This window comes from Homarus americanus, unplaced genomic scaffold, assembly GCF_018991925.1.
Source record: "Homarus americanus isolate GMGI-L3 unplaced genomic scaffold, GMGI_Hamer_2.0 scaffold23598, whole genome shotgun sequence".
NCBI classification, from domain to species: Eukaryota; Metazoa; Arthropoda; class Malacostraca; order Decapoda; family Nephropidae; genus Homarus; species Homarus americanus.
The window spans coordinates 4390881-4409027 of record NW_024731054.1 but is presented as its reverse complement, the minus strand read 5'-3'; the positions used below and the strand labels follow the sequence as shown (position 1 = coordinate 4409027).

The 18147-nt window shown below is 35.3% G+C and overlaps 1 protein-coding gene across 1 annotated transcript; it reads left to right on the top strand.

The window, feature by feature from the left end:
• The first annotated feature begins 223 nt into the window (after positions 1-223).
• On the top strand, positions 224-17939 carry LOC121867532. Its single transcript, XM_042367521.1, has 6 exons — positions 224-324; positions 2951-3698; positions 4719-4983; positions 6451-6610; positions 8259-8426; positions 10688-17939. The coding sequence occupies exons 2-6, from the start codon at positions 2957-2959 to the stop codon at positions 10802-10804; spliced, it is 1452 nt and encodes a 483-aa protein (XP_042223455.1). The 5' UTR covers positions 224-324; positions 2951-2956; the 3' UTR covers positions 10805-17939.
• Positions 17940-18147: the final 208 nt, after the last annotated feature.

The window sequence follows — 18147 nt, the reverse complement described above, 5'->3', positions numbered from 1 at the left end:
GGTGCTGTAATTCGTCTTATACAGAATGAAATGGGGTGCCCAATAAACAAGCTCCAGCGCGGGACAAATCTTGCTTGGCCCTGTAACAGATGCTTTCATGATGTAATTCAAAATACTTTTAATCTATCCAACCTTTCTATTAGTTTCCAGTATTCGATTCATAAATTTTCAATAGTTGATACATTTAAAAAAAACATTGACAGTGATTGCTGAGCTGTGCGGCGGCCGCCAGATGGCAGCCTCCTCAGTAAACACCCCGGGGCCGACCACCACTGACCGCTGTGACACTTCTTGATTAGTTTTTCATATATCAAGACATTACAGGTTTGTTTAGTGTAATTGTCCTTCTCCAGATAAACTATGGTATATCTTTTTATATTATTTGAATTCCTGGGTGGATGAAAATAGTGGAGTAAGTAAATGAGATGGTATAGGAAGTGTTTGTTGATTCCTGTATAGAGAAGTCTACTCCAATTGACAAGTAACTAAATTAATGGGTAATATATAGGACTAACCCGCCAGGGCTGTATAGCACCGATGTGGCTGTATCATCTCATCCAGAAAATGCCTCAAGTTTCACCATACAGTATCATAATAAGTTCTTTCTGTTTAATATACCTGGGAAGTTAGGTAAGGTTAGTTAGGTTTGTTTGGTTTGGTTGGTTAGGTCTGTTCTTCATACCCACAAATGTCAATTAGCGCTTATTTTAAAAATACTGTATACGTTTTTGGTATTATTTTACTTTCGGACATAGTTATAAACTACTGAAACATTTAGATCTCCCTATTCTGACCATTTTGAAGCCCATATCTACCTGGCGGAAATGGATAATAGCGACACAATTGAATTTAATTGATTTTAAGTAGTTTTCAGTCTTCGTCTGTGAGATATTATCTGCGCATCACGCATGCGCAATGTTGACTGACGTCATCCAGTCGTGACCAATGAGGTATTGATATCATCACGCGAATTTTTTTCGACCAATCACATTTGATTTTTTTCAAAGGAAGCAGCCTGGGTAATTTCCACCAAAAATGAAGGTCAGGTTCGTTAAAAACACACCAAAATACACTGGAAAAACATATTGGTCAACCCCTAGGAACTCATGTCCTAAAGTAAAAATGTACCCAATTTGAATAATCTAACCAATACCATCTGTATTGTTCTTGATTCTACGACTTGGACTGATAGACCGTTCCGTAGGTTACCACCCTCTGTTCTCTTACCAGGTAGGGCCACCACCTGTCTACAGCATCTGCCACTGCATACAGCCAGAGGGTCAGGCAACAACAAGAAACAGTACAGAATAATAAAGGCTGGTTAACTTGTACCCACGTGTGAGAACAGCAATGGTTGAACTGGGGTATAGGGAGTCAAAAATAGTCGAAAAGGACATCCGACAAATAATTATGAAGAAGATATTTACAGGCGTTTACATTAGGGTTGGGGCTTGGATAGTGGATTCGGGAAGTGCATTCCAGGGCTCTACAACCTTGCTTGAGAAAAATCTTCTGATATCAATGTTAGTATGTTGAGCCTGAATTTTGTGACAGTATCCTCTGGTACCAAGATTGGGGACCAAGGTAAATAAGTCAGTGGGATGTAAAGGTGAAAGGCCATGGAAAATGCGATAACGAGTGATCAGGTCAAAAGGGAGAGGACGCCCATTACAGAGTAGAGGTTTATTCGACGTAGACGCTCATGTGTGAAAAAGTATTTCCTTATATTCATTCTGCGTGATAACTAGGCAAGCTTGTAGTTGTGTACCTTCATGTAGAGTGTTATGTAACCGAAGGACTGCCTGTACTGTATGCAACTGTATAACCAGCCATTGTTTTAGTTGTTGGCCTAAAGATTCATTTATATTACCATCTTGTTGCTAGACTGGTTACATCATGGAAAAGTACAGGGTAATGTCTGAGAACACTGCTACCACCAGAAGGAGTTGTTTGATTTTGTTAATTTTTTTCCACCTACAACATATTATGAGGAGGTACAGTAGTTCCGTGGGAAAATTGTACACAAATTTGGGGGAGGGAGGCATTCAGGTATTATTAATATGAAGCACACAAAGACACTTGATATGAAATACTGCTCCTACAAAAAAAGACCCTCCCCCCTTTATTGACCATGGTGGGTGTGAAAACTAAATGTTATAAAGATAAAACCATGTACAGTACTGTATTACACGAACGTGTTGTAGGAGGGTCAACTGCAGTTCATTAATAGCTTGTTATAGCATCTCATGGCTCCTTGAAGTATTTCTGAAATAATTTTTTATTTATTTTTTTCATCAATGGGAGTAGCTCTAGATGTTGAAGGAAATCAAAGTTTTGTTAAATGACAAAAACTAACTAGTGGAATACGTCTGCATAGACTGAGATATTTTGTTGTTAATATTCAGGGACAGTTCTCCTGAAAAGTATAAAGTTTTCAATACATGGACAGATGGATACTTTTTTATAGTTGAAAGAAAAATATCTGTGCTTTGAGTTTCTCAGGCTACGACACAAGATATTTAGCCCAATCAATCAACCAAGTTTGAGTTTCTCATATCAAATTTGTATACGTTACTGGTACTCACTGTATTTGGAACTCCCAAGTTGAGAGTGATGATTTTTTTCATTATATAAATTACAGCACATATATCTTTTTATGTTTCTACCAATGAATGTCAGCAGGAGGCTATACAGTACGTACTGGGTTACAGTGATCCTTCCTCTGTCCTTGTTTATCACACATTAGGGTCTTTAGTTTATGTAATCAGTTTCTATATTTTCCTGAAACTTTTCCTCTAACTTAGCAGAGTTGTTCCTTATAGACTGAAGGTGATCATACAGATTTACAGTACTACCTGCTTTGTTGAATTTTCTTAGAAATATGGAAGGGGTATTTCTGTATTAATACTGTACTGTATAGTTTTAATTGTAATCTGTATGCATTTTACAGATTTAAATGGGCAACGACTTCATAGATCCTCCACAAGGAGAGGGGGGTGTCCAGTGGTCATCTCAACAAGATGTAGGTGAAACTATTCAAACTCCTGAGGTGCCACAGCCTGGGGCCAGATCTGAAGCAACACCAGAAACTGGCACACCTGATGAAAGAGAAGATTGTAGAGTAAATGTGGAGGAGACCGTGTCTAGTGCGAGTAGTCAAGAGCACATTCCTCCTCAACTCTCATCATCTGTAGATCACCAGCTTCCCTCACCACCACCATCCCTACCATCTTCACATTTCTCACTATCATCCCCTATCCCTTCCCTGTCTCCCACACTATCCTCTCCAGGAAACTCTCTTTCGACCTCACCACCTCATCCATATCACCGGAGTGCCAACATCTCTGTTGAGGAGCTTAATGAACGTGCAATGCAAGATAGTGAAAACAATAATGTGGATGAGAACAGCAATGACCAGCAGTATGACCGCTATGCAGATTACCATCATGAATTTAACCATCACCAGGTTTTGCCAGACCAGTCCGTCAGACCTCGAGTTAGAAGACAGCAGAATGAGGGGGATGAACCGGATCGTGCTTATGTGACCTATGAAAACACCTTCAGGAGAAGAATTGGAAACAGTAACCTCTCACATCGTAGAAACTTATCAGAAGATCGTACTTATTCTGGTGCTACTTCCTATGATTATGAAGATACTTATAATTACCCACCTTTACCAGATCTCAATTCCTCCTCAGGTAAGCATATAATTTACTATTTTTCATATTGATCTTTCTGAGGTTTGAAACTGATTAAATTTGCATTGTGCGTGAGCTGATCACGCAATGATACAGGTTGGGCTTAACAAAATTTGAACATAAATTATTCAAAAACTTAGAAAATCTGAAGGAAAAAACACTTGAGTGGCAGCATTTTTAACTAGAGTATTTTAAACTTAATTCACTTGTGCTAGTTTGTTGAGCCACCAAGCAATGGCCTTGTAGCACACTCAGCTGACTGCAGAGGTAAATAAACAAAGCTATCTTTAATGAGTATGTATTTATGGTACCTGTATTATAGTGTCCTCACTAAATCCCAAATATGTCTTCAAATACTGTACTGGTGTATGCTCTAAGCAGGGCACAAAGTGCAGGCACTACTCTTTAAGTATGCGGAAGCCTCCACAGCCTGACACTTCCAAATCTATAATTATAGTTATAGCTTCCTCCACTTCCAACTGGTACAGTCAGCGTTGTCAATCCTCCCTCTCCGTGCGGTGTGAACCCCGGGAGTATCGACTCGTGGATCTGAAGCATTCACTAATGAGGGAGGGGGGGAGGGTGGGTGACTGGGTGCCCAGTTGGAAGTGAAGGAAGCTGTACATAGATGAATAACTGTACTGTGCTTGTTTTTGTATTATTATTCACCTTATTTATTATGTTACTTTAATTTCAGTTATATATTTTAGTACAGTACAGGTATGTGTAAATAATTATCACATACAGTACTGTACTTGTAATATTGTATTTGGTGTTTAGTCAAATATTAGGGTTTTTATAATGAAATTGCTATTTAAAATGGTCTGATCCCAAGCATTTTGGATTTTTGAAGTGAAATCTGTACTGTACCGTTACTGTACTCACCTTCCATGACTTAGATTTTTAAAGGTTAGATTACCTATGTTTCTTAAAAATATATATATACAGGTATACAAAAAAATATTTTGTTGATCTTTAATAAAACAAATATATAATTACTAAAACTAACTTCTTTTCTAGGTTCAGATAGGTTACCTAATCTTAACAGTAATAGGAATGAACACTTTGATCATCCATACAACTGTCAACAAAGAGAGTTGGCCTCAGCACAGTCTCGAAGTAGATGGCACCCACTAAATTTAAGGGGTGGAGGTTTTGGACCTCAACCACCACCACCCTGTGAAGACCTTGCACAGGGTGCAGAGCATCTGTTGATAAACTTTACTTATGATGCCTTGCAGAGCAACCATTTGGATGTACCTGAATCTTTTAACAAACAACAAAGGTTAGAATTATTATTTTTTAGTTGTATCCCGATTGACAGTTTAGAAACTTTAATAAGTTACAACAAATCTGTTCACTTGTTTGGAATATACTGTAGATATGAAAAACATTCTTAGAAATCAAAGAAAATGTAAGGAAAAGAGATATTTCAATGTCTTTCATGAAATCACATTGCCAAATACCTTTTGTAAGGCACAGTTTGCAAGAAGTACCTAACAATTCTTGTGTAACAAAAAGGAGTAAGTTATAAGACCCTGTACGATGGTAAAAACCATGAACACTCAGCATTTTCCCATCCAGTAGTTGGACTACAGCTCCCTCCCACACCTTACCCCTGACCATCTACACCAACCTTCTGCATCACCCCTACCCTTCACACTCCTGCTTTCTTACCACTTTATCAGGTGTATTTTACCATTTCTTCAAAGTGATCTGTGTAAGATTGTGAATGGATAAATGCAGTTCGCAAAGTGCATATGAAGCATTGCGGATATTAATGACGACCTCGACATGAATGCAAATGACCATTCTTTATTAATATCAATTCTTCTGAATCTGTCAAAAAAATGGGCTATGTCCCAAGGTGCAAGTTCATCGTCAGTATTGGAAACTTACTCTCATTTCAAGGGGTATATGTTGGGTGAACATGCACATACCAGTGATGACCTGGGAAAGCAGCTGGACCTTCCATCTTCTCAAACATGTTGGTATATTCTCACAATAAGGTAGACACATTTCCAAACAATATGGTATAAGCCCCATGAAAATTAACAAATATTCGGCTCAATTATCGTCATTTGTTAGAAAAACTTTGAGGCTCATTTTCTCAAAACACGTTTTTTACAAGGTCATCTCTAATATCTGCAATGCCTCAATTATATAGATGAAAAGAAAAAAGGTTAAGTTAAAAAAAATCAAAATTCAGGTGCTAGTGTAGCTAAGATGACTGGACTCTGAACATAATTTGGTGTGCACTGATAGATTTAAAAAAAATTTCTGACAGTTGGGTTGAGAAGCAGTGTGGGCCACTGATTGACCTTTGGTAATGTGTTACCTGTATGATCTTATTGCTTATTCTTTAACTTTTGGGGGACAAGAAGAGGCTTCCATTTCCACATGCAGGTTTTCCGTACGTATTGTAATTTTTTGTTTTAGGGGGTCTGAATCTGCTATGCCTAGGTCTGGGTGATACTGTACACAACCCAAGTCCAACCTAGAGAGGCCCTCCTGTGTCAAAATTTTTGGAGTCTCTGTTAACATTCAAAATATGTATGCAGAAAGTCTATTCCTATTTGTCATTATTCACTTATAAAGATATACATTTTGCTCTAACATGAACCTATAGTCTGTAAAATACTAAGATGACTCCAGTGTTTGTAAATTTCCTGAATGGAACATAAAAAAACATATGAGGCCCATTGCTTTATAGATAAAACTATAATATACTGTAAATTTCTTCTAATTTCAGAATGCCTGACTACCTTAGAGCTGGCAAGGAATTGCGGTTGATGGCAGACGTGTTTGCTAAAACTGATGAAAGGAAGAGAGTATTGTGCCTGGCTCAAACAGTAAACATGAAGACCATGACTATGAATAATTTTCTACTTCTTTGCTCTGAACTCTTTAAAGTAAGTTTATTTTTCATTCAGTGTAAACCATGGCTGAAGTAGGTAACAAATAATCATATACTGTAAGATTGTGTTTCAAAATCTTTTTGGTTTCTTTTCTTAGCATTTATTCATTGGCTCTAGAGTAGTGGGGAATAAGAACAAAACATTCCATCCTTTAACTTTATTTGCTGTGACATCCCCATAAACCAATGGGTAATGGTTTTATTTACCAGGCTTCAAACTTAGAGGTAAAACATAAAATATTAGGAATTGTTGGGCGTTAAGAAGTGGGAAGTGACACACAGGTGTATATAATGCTGCCAAGTGACACACAGATGTATATAATGCTACCAAGTGACACACAGGTGTATATAATGCTGACAAGTGACACACAGGTGTATATAATGCTGCCAAGTGACATACAGGTGTATATAATGCTGCCAAGTGACACAGGTGTATATAATGCTGCCAAGTGACACAGGTGTATATAATGCTGCCAAGTGACACACAGGTGTATATAATGCTGCCAAGTGAATCACAGGTGCTCATAATAGCATCAAGTGACTTAAAGGTGCTCATAATGGCACCAAGTGACTCACATGTGTTCATAATAACATCAAGTGACTCATGGGTAGAGTACCTCACATTGACACCAAATAACTGGGGTGCTTATAATGATACCAAGTGACTCGCAGGTCCTAATATTACACCAAGTGACTAAAAGGTGTTAACAGTGATTTCAAGTGAGTCACAGTTGCTCAGAATGACCCTTGAATGAGTCACAGGTGATGATAATAATGCCAAACAACTCAGGCCCTCAAAATAATCCCAAGAAACTCACTGGTGTTCAGAATGACATAAAGGAAATTATAGGTTCCTATTAATGATGCCAAGTACTGTACTGTACTTATAATGATGCCAGGTAACTGACAGGTGCTCATAAGGACCTGTGTGAACATTTAAACAAGCATTTACCATTGTCATATGATGAATTCTAGAGTGCTCGGCATTTTCTTCACGCTGCAGTTTGGAAGTACAGGTACAGGCCTGGGGTGAGTGTCTCCCGCGCATGAATTTTCACTCGTAAGCGGGCCTTACAGCGGAATATGGGAGCTGCAACTAGTCGGTGTGACTTGAAATATTACTGAAGTATACCATAATTTTTCTTCGCAAATAAGTGGGGTATGTTTTGTGAATATCGAATAGGAGTGTTGAAACATCAATGGTGGGTGAGCTGGGTTGTGAATAGGAAGGTATTCCTGTACCTAGGTAGGTGTGTTAGAAAATATCTAACATATGATGTTGGGAACACAAATAATTTGTTTTCTTTGTTTGGAGTGGAAAAATATACAGTGAGTTGTTCTTGTTTACTTTTTTTCTGCTTATGTTAAGGCCGAAACAATAAAAAAATGGTGATGTATAAATCAGGCCCCAAAAAAGTTATTGTGGGATAAATTGGCCATAGAACGAAGATGACCAGACCTCATGTGAGTGGTCCCATGTGACGTTTGTTGGAAATTAAAAAATTTATTGCCTACGTGAGAGGGTTAATACACTACTTTATTAAGCAAATTACTCCTCCATTCATCTTTATACTCAGTGGTTATGTTGCATCACCAGTGCAGAACTAACAGATCCACATGTTTTAAGAGTTTGATCATTTCAGGATGGGATAACTCGGGAGCGAATTGTTGCGCTGTTTACCTTTGTGGGTGATGTTGCTGTCCATCAGGTACGACTACAAGGACAGGAGTTTCTACAGTTATTGATGCAGTGGTCACTCAAGTATTTGGTTGACAATATTTGCAAATGGGTACAAGACAATGGTGGTTGGGTAAGTAACTCCAGATTATCATGCTAATGTTAGAATTCTTATGTTATGGCCAGCTTCCCTTCATTTAGGTGACTTATGAATTGCTCACCAATTTTGCACATTTTAACTCAGGAGACCAGAAACATTGGGGGATGGGTCTAATTCATCGATTCGTTACAATTCCGTTTCCAACCATGTCCCTAAAAGTGGTGTCACAATAGCAATTTTTGCATCATTTTCCTGCATAAATTTTCCTAAGGATTGTCATTTTTCTGAGCGTGCCCTGTCACACACACACACACACACACAGTTGGACCCAGGCACTCCTAATGTAAACTAACATAACAGCTGTATTACAGAATATCAACATCAATTAAATGTACACTTATGCAATTCATTAAAAATGTATTACGAAGTAATTTTGTAATTAAATTTAGTAATATTGTGACTCGATGCTTTATTTTATATAACTATCCTCATTGAACATGGATCTTGACTAGACCATGGAAATTAGTGCAAGCCAATCAGGTGCAAATGCTGTGTTTCATCTGAGTGATACAATCTGGGAAATATGACAACTCATGGAAAAATGACAAAAAATGGGAGAGTTGATGCACAAAAGTGCAAGTGTGATGCTGCCTTAAAAGGATCTTTAGACACAACAGATCTTACTTAGCATTAAGTCTTAGAGTCATTACACTAGCCATGCACTTCCTGCCTGGAGGCATAACCCTTTAATTCCAGCTACCTGTTCATGCTGAGCACATGTTTCCAGTCAATTCTTCCTGTTTCTGGTGGGACGTGGAAATTCTGTCTCTATTTCCTAAAGCGGTGTTTATTTGGTGCCTCAGAAAACAGGGTTCAACCTGCTAACCAGTAAGGACAGACTACTGTCACCAGTGCCAGATAGCTTAGTAATCCAGATTTTCTGCTGAGTAACTTTCCTTAACAATTTTGAGTGACAAATGGCCAAAAATGGATTAGGTTGGTAGTAGGTGGTGTCGTACCATGGGAGAGTGGTGAATAGGGTTTGGATTTGCAGCAGCAAGTGTTTTTCCATGTTATATGACTAAGTGTGCAACATCTAAAGGGGGAAGTGCACAGTTAATGTGATTCCATGATTCATTATCTTTTCCCTTAAGTGGGGACTTTCATAAAAAAAAAATTTTAGGGACTTGTGTGACAGAAATGTGGGTTTTGGGGTCTCCTGGGTAGACTTGGTGTGTGTAATTCATGTGCAATCTTAACCCTGGGTTTGATCACAAAATGGGATTTCAAGATCAATCCTTTACCAATAAATTAATTCTGCAAAGATTGTTTTTGTACCATTTTTTTTTCTGTTAGTTGGAGAAAAATCAATAAGTGGATTAAGAAAAGATCAGTATTCTAGCACTTTATACATATACTGTACAGAACTATGCTGTAGTCAATTTTACATTATTTACCTAATGGCCAACCAGGCTAGAGGTGGTCATGCTAAGGGAAGAAAATTCACCCAGTGTATCATCTCATGATTAAGATTTCCCACAATAAAAGCTTATATTCAGGATGCAGAGTCAGCCCCATATCAGACACCCTTTATCAGCTATTCTTTGTACATAGTAATGATAGATGCTGTACCAGTAAATATGAGGAATACATAAAAATAATAATAATACAGGTAATAAATAGAAGAAAAGAAAAAATATTGCGTTACCAATTGGCAGTCTTGTCAATAGCACGAGCTGTTTCCTCCCTCACTTGCTCCCTTGTGACAGCTCCCACTCACATGAATTTCAATCCCTCTATGATTTTGACCTTATGATAATTATTTTTATTTTTTGCACATTTTTTATGAACGATTGTGTTTACATGTAATAGAGGGGAAATATATGGAGAAAGTTACGTATATCCTTAATCAGAGGACGACCTATACTGAGAGTTTGAGCAAAATTAAGTTTTTGACCCCCCAAATACCTGTACCCAAAAATGTTAATTGTGTATAATACTCAAGTAAATTTATTTCATTACTTTACAACTCTGGTTACTCATACAGTATGTATGAACAAAAAGAGTTTGGCACATCGTATGTCCTGATGTGATGTCATAGCTGTTTGCTTTTGTCCTTAAATAGAGAGTTAATTATAACTGTAAAGTGTAACTAATAATTGAATTAGACCCATCTTCTTGTGACTAAGGGTTTACTTGAACTCTCAACCTATGGACTGAAATACTACTACATTAAATGGGTTTTCTGGATTAATACATTTTTTTTTTCTACTATAGATATATTTATTTGACAGATTGTTCTGCTGAACTCTGGAGCAAGTATCATGTTCCGGACTGCTGTATTTGTATTCTGTGTGTTTGGATCAGTAGCCGCTGGTTTGTTTATATACAAAACTTATAAAGATTGGTAACATTGGTGATGCACTAGGGAGTGATAATTCATCTTTACCATCATCATCAAATTTCTGTATTCATATTTTTTTTTTCACTTGTCAGCATTATCAAAATATTTAGAAAAAGTGGCAATTTCATTCTGTATATAACTGAAAGGCATATTTCTTAGCTTGTAATTTTGTAAGATACAATATTTTGTGACACTTCAAGGCATTCAGCTTTTTAAGTACAATTTATTTTTAAACTAATTAGTGGACAAAAACATATAAAGTTAATCTTTTTCATAATACCCACCTGTAGTAGATAATAATTTTTGGCAGTCTTATTTTGGATGACGGTAATTTATGTGATAGAGCTTGAAAAGAATGAAGGATGAAAACATGCTGTGAAGACAATTCATAAAACAAATTCTAACATTCATATTTGGATCCTGTCCATTTCCTCTTTTCTGGTAGAACAATCTTCAAAGTACAGTGTAGAGTTTCCAAAGAAAGTTGGTGGAGTTACAGTAACATCTAATCAAGTTTTTAAAAAGTTGTTTGGATGAGAGGTGCTGGGGTTAGAAATACATATATTAATGTACTCTATGTTTTTAGTTTTAAGGTTTAAATTAATCTGACCATTATTTATATAACTTTCTTTCCGAATCTCTGCTATTAATGATAGTGGTGTGATGAGGTTTTCTTTAATAAACGAACTGTGTACAGTACCTATCTTCTCAAAATTCAACATTGCTGTTAGCAAAATAATTTTTTGCAAAATGTATTGGATACACCTAGTACTGTACAGGCGTGGACAAAGGTTTGCTCCCTGTGGTTAAAGTGGGTCATGGGAATGAGTCTTCAAACTGACTTAGCCTTATTGTCATCTGGTGCAGGTGTGCTGTTTTATCTCACTTGGGGTCAATACTACCTCATTTTGGGAGGGAGCAAACTGTTGACCCTGACTGTACATCACTTTAAACTTTTTATGAATCGACCATTTATATATTACAACCAATATTCTCTCATATACTGTATGTAGTCACTCATATGGCCCTCTCCATGTACTGTTACTTACATAGTGCAGATATATCATAGTAAAATTTTATTTTATCTTCTGGTTGCCAGAACATTCTGGTAACACGAATGTTAACATACACCAAATAAAATTTTGTTGATAACTGTTCCATGTGTGTGTGCATGTGTGTTATTATTTTTGGCTGCCATTTCAAGTTCAATACACTATAGAAATAGTGACATGCTGCTCTGGATTATAGTAAACCATTTTCTCAAAAGGATAAGCTTGAATTTTTAAATGAAATAGAGTTAGACAGCATGTCTTGTGTATTGAACAGCAAATGCTGGCTTTGTTTCCCTATGTTCCTATTCATAATGTTGTGTTCAGTATTCTGCATGCACTGTTTTTGCAATGTTTTTTGTTTTTTCATTTATACTTAAATTTATTCCTTAATTCTACTCTGCCATGCTTTAATTTCCTTTTTTCTCTTCTCAGAAACTGTCATACTTTTTTTTATATACTGTATACTGTATAATATATATAGGGCTCAGAAACCGAAAAGCGACCACAACACATTGTGGTTGTTTGGAAAATAACCAGAAGCGAGATTTTGCTATAGGTTAGTTTGGATTGGGTTAGGCTAGGTTAGTTTGGAATGGGTTAGTTTATGGTAAACTCCAAATGCCAAATTTCACTTTCTGGTTATTTTGAAAACAACCACAACTTGTTGTGGTCGCTTTTCGGTTTCTGAGCCCAACATACAGTATATATTAGTTCCTTGACCCAGCAATGAGATGTGGTTTTACTAGAGGTGTTTTTCAATCTCTTTCCACTGGTGATACAATTTCTTGTGCAAATGTTTCATTTTTTAATTATGACCCCTTTCTCCTTCAATAATAATATTGTACAGTACTCTACACAGTGGATAGGACTTTTGAATAAGAGGGAATATGTGGGATTAAAGCATGTAAAACTAAACATTTTACCTCGTTTTTATAAACTTTTAGAGTTAAAGTGTGTATTTCACTGTTCTCAGCAGCTGGCAGCTTTTTTCCAAAGGCCCAGCCTCACCACAGAAAGTTGCAATAGTGTTACAAACACTAATCTAACCAAGCCTAGCCGAGAGCATTACAACCCATTTTTTATGTGCTGTTACCCATATTTTCCCCTCTTCTTCATAGCCTTGCCCTCTTTGTGGGGTATTAATATTGAAGGAGAATGGAGCCACAATTAAAAAATTTAGCACTTCCACAAGAAACAGTTATCACCAGTGGATAGAGAATAAAAAAAAATTGTATTTAAAACTCTTGTTTCATTGCTGGGTCAAGAAGCTGGTGTTTTCTGTATACAGTACAGTATTAGCCTTATAATTTTTCACTACCAAACATGAAAGCCTTACAGTTCCCTCTAAAAAAAATTATCTTCGCCAAATATTCTGTTTCAGTAGTCAAATGATAATATGATAGAATTAGATTCAGTAGATGGATGCTAATTTTTTAACTTATTTAACCCTTAAAACTTTCATTCCTATACATTATATACATGGACTACCCAAGTGATGGCTAGTGCCATCCCCATTTATGTATGGAGCAATAATTCCAATTTTCCCACAAATTGCTGGTGTTTTGGAAGTTTATGAAAATGACAAATAATAGTTGGCAATCCAGGCCTATTGTTAGGGAGTTCAAGAGAGGTCAGAAAGCAGTTAGTATTGTTTCAGATATGGAGAAAATTTTTGTCTTCTCATGTTTTCTGAGAATGTGGTGTTAAGTGGATGTTCTTGTATAAGGTGAATAAATATTATGCTATACCAAAAAGTGAGTGAATTTATATAAGTGTATAATAGTAAAACATATGTACTCCTCCTCACTCACTGAGTGTGTACCTCCTCCACATTCCATTGCTGCTGTTTGTTTCAAAGAAATTTTATTTGTGAAAATACTGAATGTGTATATAGTGTATGTGCACTGTATAAGTAAATATCAAAATTATTGTAACATGTGCCACAGTTTAAACTAGAGACAATATTATGTGTGAATAACAAAATATTAAATTTGTAGGAGGACAATATTGCCTGTGAGACTTGGTTCCATATGCCACCTCACAAGGACACTGGACAATTACTGTAAATACTGCACAGAACTTTTTTGTTCTCTCTTTTTACATAATTACATAATTTTTAACTTAAAATAGAGATAACTTATTTCCAACATATATCATTATAGAATCATCATATTCAACACTGAGCACATTAAGGGGTTGAATTTGTGTACTGTATATAGTAATTTATTGTTAGAAGTGGGACATTGATTTGCAGGTCATGAAACTGGGAACTTTCAGTGCATGGGTGTAAAGTTTAATAAAATATTGCCTCATGTTGATGGCATAATACTGATGAAGTCACATTACAGTTCAGTACAGTACAGTATATAGGGTTTATGCACAAGATTAGCTAATTTGGACTTTGAACACTTAAGATTTTTTGGGGTTACCTAATTTTTGGGATGAACAGGGTTTTTTTTAATCCAGAATTGAAAGTAATTTAAGTTTAATTTATCTTAAAGAGTGAAGTGCCATGCAGTTAATTTTTTTTTTTTTTTTTATTCCTTAAAATGTTTTGGGTTAAGTTTTGCATGTCACCAGCCTGGTATCATTATTAAGCACGGTTGATGTTTAGAAAATTTTTTAGGTATTTATTTAATAACTGGAAGCGGTGAGTTTATTTAAATGTTATTTATGCAAAGAAGATAAGCACTGCAGTTATATTTGTGCTCTCACGGTTCTGTACAACTACCCGGTAATTAAATACTTTTAAATTGTGAATTCTGCTGTGATGCTGTAATTACCACTTGTACAGTACAGTAATGTAAATCCTTAAAACCATCTTTTTCTAAAGCTTCTTGAGGTTTAAGGATCACAAAAAAAAATGTAATAGATAATTTGCAATTATGCTTTTTACCCAAACCCAGGAGACCTAGATTAATATTATTTGGTATTGTTCATAATTTAAGTAAAGATAAATGCATTTCAAAGGCAGTGCTTACCATTACTGTTTTTAAAAGTGTAATACCTCAGTACTGTACAATTGTCTTTAATTATTCTGTATACAGTACAGCATTGTCTTTTCAACTGTATACAGTATTACAGTACAGTATATGCCATTCTTCTCACTCTTAGAGAAGAATGTTGTACTGTACATTATACATTTATAAATTATTGTTATTATTGGCAAAGTGTTAAATTCCAAGTGTTTCACTTTTAAATGTACCCCCTAATTTATTGTTGGAAATATTAGTTTTATGATGATTGAAGTTACGGGAAAATCTGAATGTGGTATGCTGTACTGTATATGGTAAATGGCACTTATGAAGGATGCAGAGAAACATTTATTTCTTAAATATCATAAACATACTTTTCCTATATACTTTATTCGTGTGTGTCAAACAATCACAGGTGCTCATATATATTCACATGTTTGCCCACTTACTTGGTCATTCATTTATTTTTTTACTCTTTCCTTCTCTCAGAATGGGTTGTGTATGGACATATTAAAAATTTTATGACCCTCGGGTTTTATTTTTTGTTAAGAACACTTGCTTGGCCATACATATTGATGTACCTGTACAGTATTTGCTTTTGTAAGAGAAGTTTTGTTGCGTGGAAGGCATTGTTGAATGGGGGGTTATTTGAGTAACATTTAAAGCTATAAATTTATATTGCATGGAAATGTAAGGAGAATATGCAAACAATAGTATTTACTAACACCAGTTTTCAAATAGAGAAAATATGGTTTCTAAAACTATTACATATACTAATAAACATAAAAGAGACAGGAAGGCCCTATAATAAATAAAAGTACAGTATCATAATGTTCTGATCATTCTCTGCTATACTGTACAATTAAAAAAATACCAAAGGAATAGTGAAAATAGAAGGCTGGAATAGGTAGAGAAATGAATAAAGCACAATCAAGAGAATGAGACAATGGCAAGGCCAGAAGAAAATTCTGAGGCAGACAGGAGGGAACAGACAAACTGTCAGATATTATGGTGTATCATCTTGAGACCTACAGTTAAGTTAATAGGTAGACTGTACAGTGAAAAGCAGACTCTAGTGCAGTACTGTATTATAATGTTCAGTTTTAGTGTATTTTGTCAGCATATATTTTTGTACAGGCTGTGCATTGTTATTATTGGCATCTTTGTAAAATTTTCAACTCTTCACTTGATATTTCTAATGCTTGTTAAAAAAAATTCATACCACATGTATTTAGTTATATGTTAGAAAATATTGTAAAGCAGTATATTGTAACTCAGCATTTTTACTTTGGCAACATTTCTTTGTGCTTATAATAACTAATTTAACTCTTGTCTCTTTTACTGCATTACATTATAAGTACTAAAATTCATCAGAAATGCATTCCAACCATTTACTATGTACAATGTATATATTCAGTTAGACATGTCATTATTTTACAGGATTGCAATTATATTTTCTTAATTTCTTGAACCAAGAGATCATTAAAGGAGAATTTGTAAATGTGCAATATTGTTTCATGAATTTAGGTGATGGTGTGAGAAGTTTACTTTTGATCTCCTCTAATAATGGTTGTAGTTACTTCCATCATACTTGTATTTGTAAGGTTTAAGTCATTGAGTGTCAGTGCGATGTTATCAAAACTAGGATCTTAATACCCCATGGGCTCAAAGCTTGATTCTGCTTTTCTCACCTAAGCAGCTAGATCTGAAATAATTAAATTATGAAGCTAATCGTGCCTTTGCTCATAGTGTACAGTACTCCTTTATTATGGTTGTGCCATCTCCCTCTCACCTGAATTTCATAATGGTACACTTATAGGTAAACTTTCCAAATTTTGCTTGATAATACACTTCTTAATGAGAGTTTGATGCTCACCTAAGGCTAATTTTGACAACTCTCAAAGCCACAAATGGTAATTTTGTTGTGTTCTTGGAATCATGCATGCTCTTAATATTCTTCCCAATTTATTAATTCAGGGAAATCTTATGGTAGTTTTCAGTTATGTGCACAAGCCTCTCTTCCTTCGTATATGGACAATTTTGGTGTTTAACACAGAGCTTTAAAATGCATGTGCTCTGCCTAATCATGATTATTATTCTTTCGGTCATCTCATTGATTTTTCAATCAAAATATGTTGCCTATGTAGGGTATATTACCCCTGTTTTCAGTCATATAAATTGAGAGCTGTAGATGAAAATTAATTACTTGAGCATGATGTATCAAAGCTATGGTTGGCTGATGAGAAGAATATGCAGATAAGTTTTCTGCTCCTCATTGGGTTTGTAAAGTGAAAGTGCTTACTGTATGAAACCAAATAGGAGTTGAATAAACAGTTGTTACTATGCATTTTTAGCGTGATGTGTTTGAAATTTACAAATAGATTTTAAATGCCTATACTGTATACTGTACTGAAATGATGAAAGTATGTGGTGTTTATGGTGGTATACCCAGAGTGGGACAGTCTCATAAATATATTTTGAATAATACAAAACCTTATACAAGATTCTCTTTGTCCTTTTGCTCATAATATATATGAAGAGCGGTAGAACAACATTTGATCAGTGCCTTACTCTAGCACTAAAGTGTACTTTGATGTACTAGATGACTTACAGCATGATGTCTGTGTATAAAGTTGTATCTGAAATTCAAATTTTGGAAATAAGTAATTTTGTTGTATGTTTTATGAGAAATACTAAGTAATTTTGTTGTATGTTTTATAAGAAATAAGTAATTTTGTTGTATATTTGATGGGAAATATGTAATTTCGTATATTTTATGTAAATAACCAAAGTTAATTGTTAAAGAAGAATTTTTTTCTTTTACATGACAAATGTAAGCAAATCATAACCTCTATACTGTACTGTATTAGGTAAAGTTAATTTTGCCTCAGATTATTTGATAATTGGAAATTTTTTAGCATTTTCATTTTAGTTTTGTTTACAAATTTAATTTACTACATATTTTATGTACATATACTGTAAGTAAAGTAACCTTAAACTTATTTTCACATTTCTGATGAATTTTGTAGCTGCATGGTCTTTAAGAATATGACCGAATCAAGAATTGTTCACAGGGGTTTGAATATTTACTCAACAATAAAGCCATAATTTATAATTTATTGTTTTAATTATAGGTGCATCCTGCTTGACATATATATTCATATTTAATCTCTTGTCTCCCTGTTTGAATATAGGACTCTCATATTTACGGTAATTACAGTTCTGTATTCTAATAACAATTTCATCCCTTTTTTATTGTTTATGGTTAGATCCTGGCTGTTCCAAATGCAGCCATGACTCTGACTATCTTTATCTTCATGGGC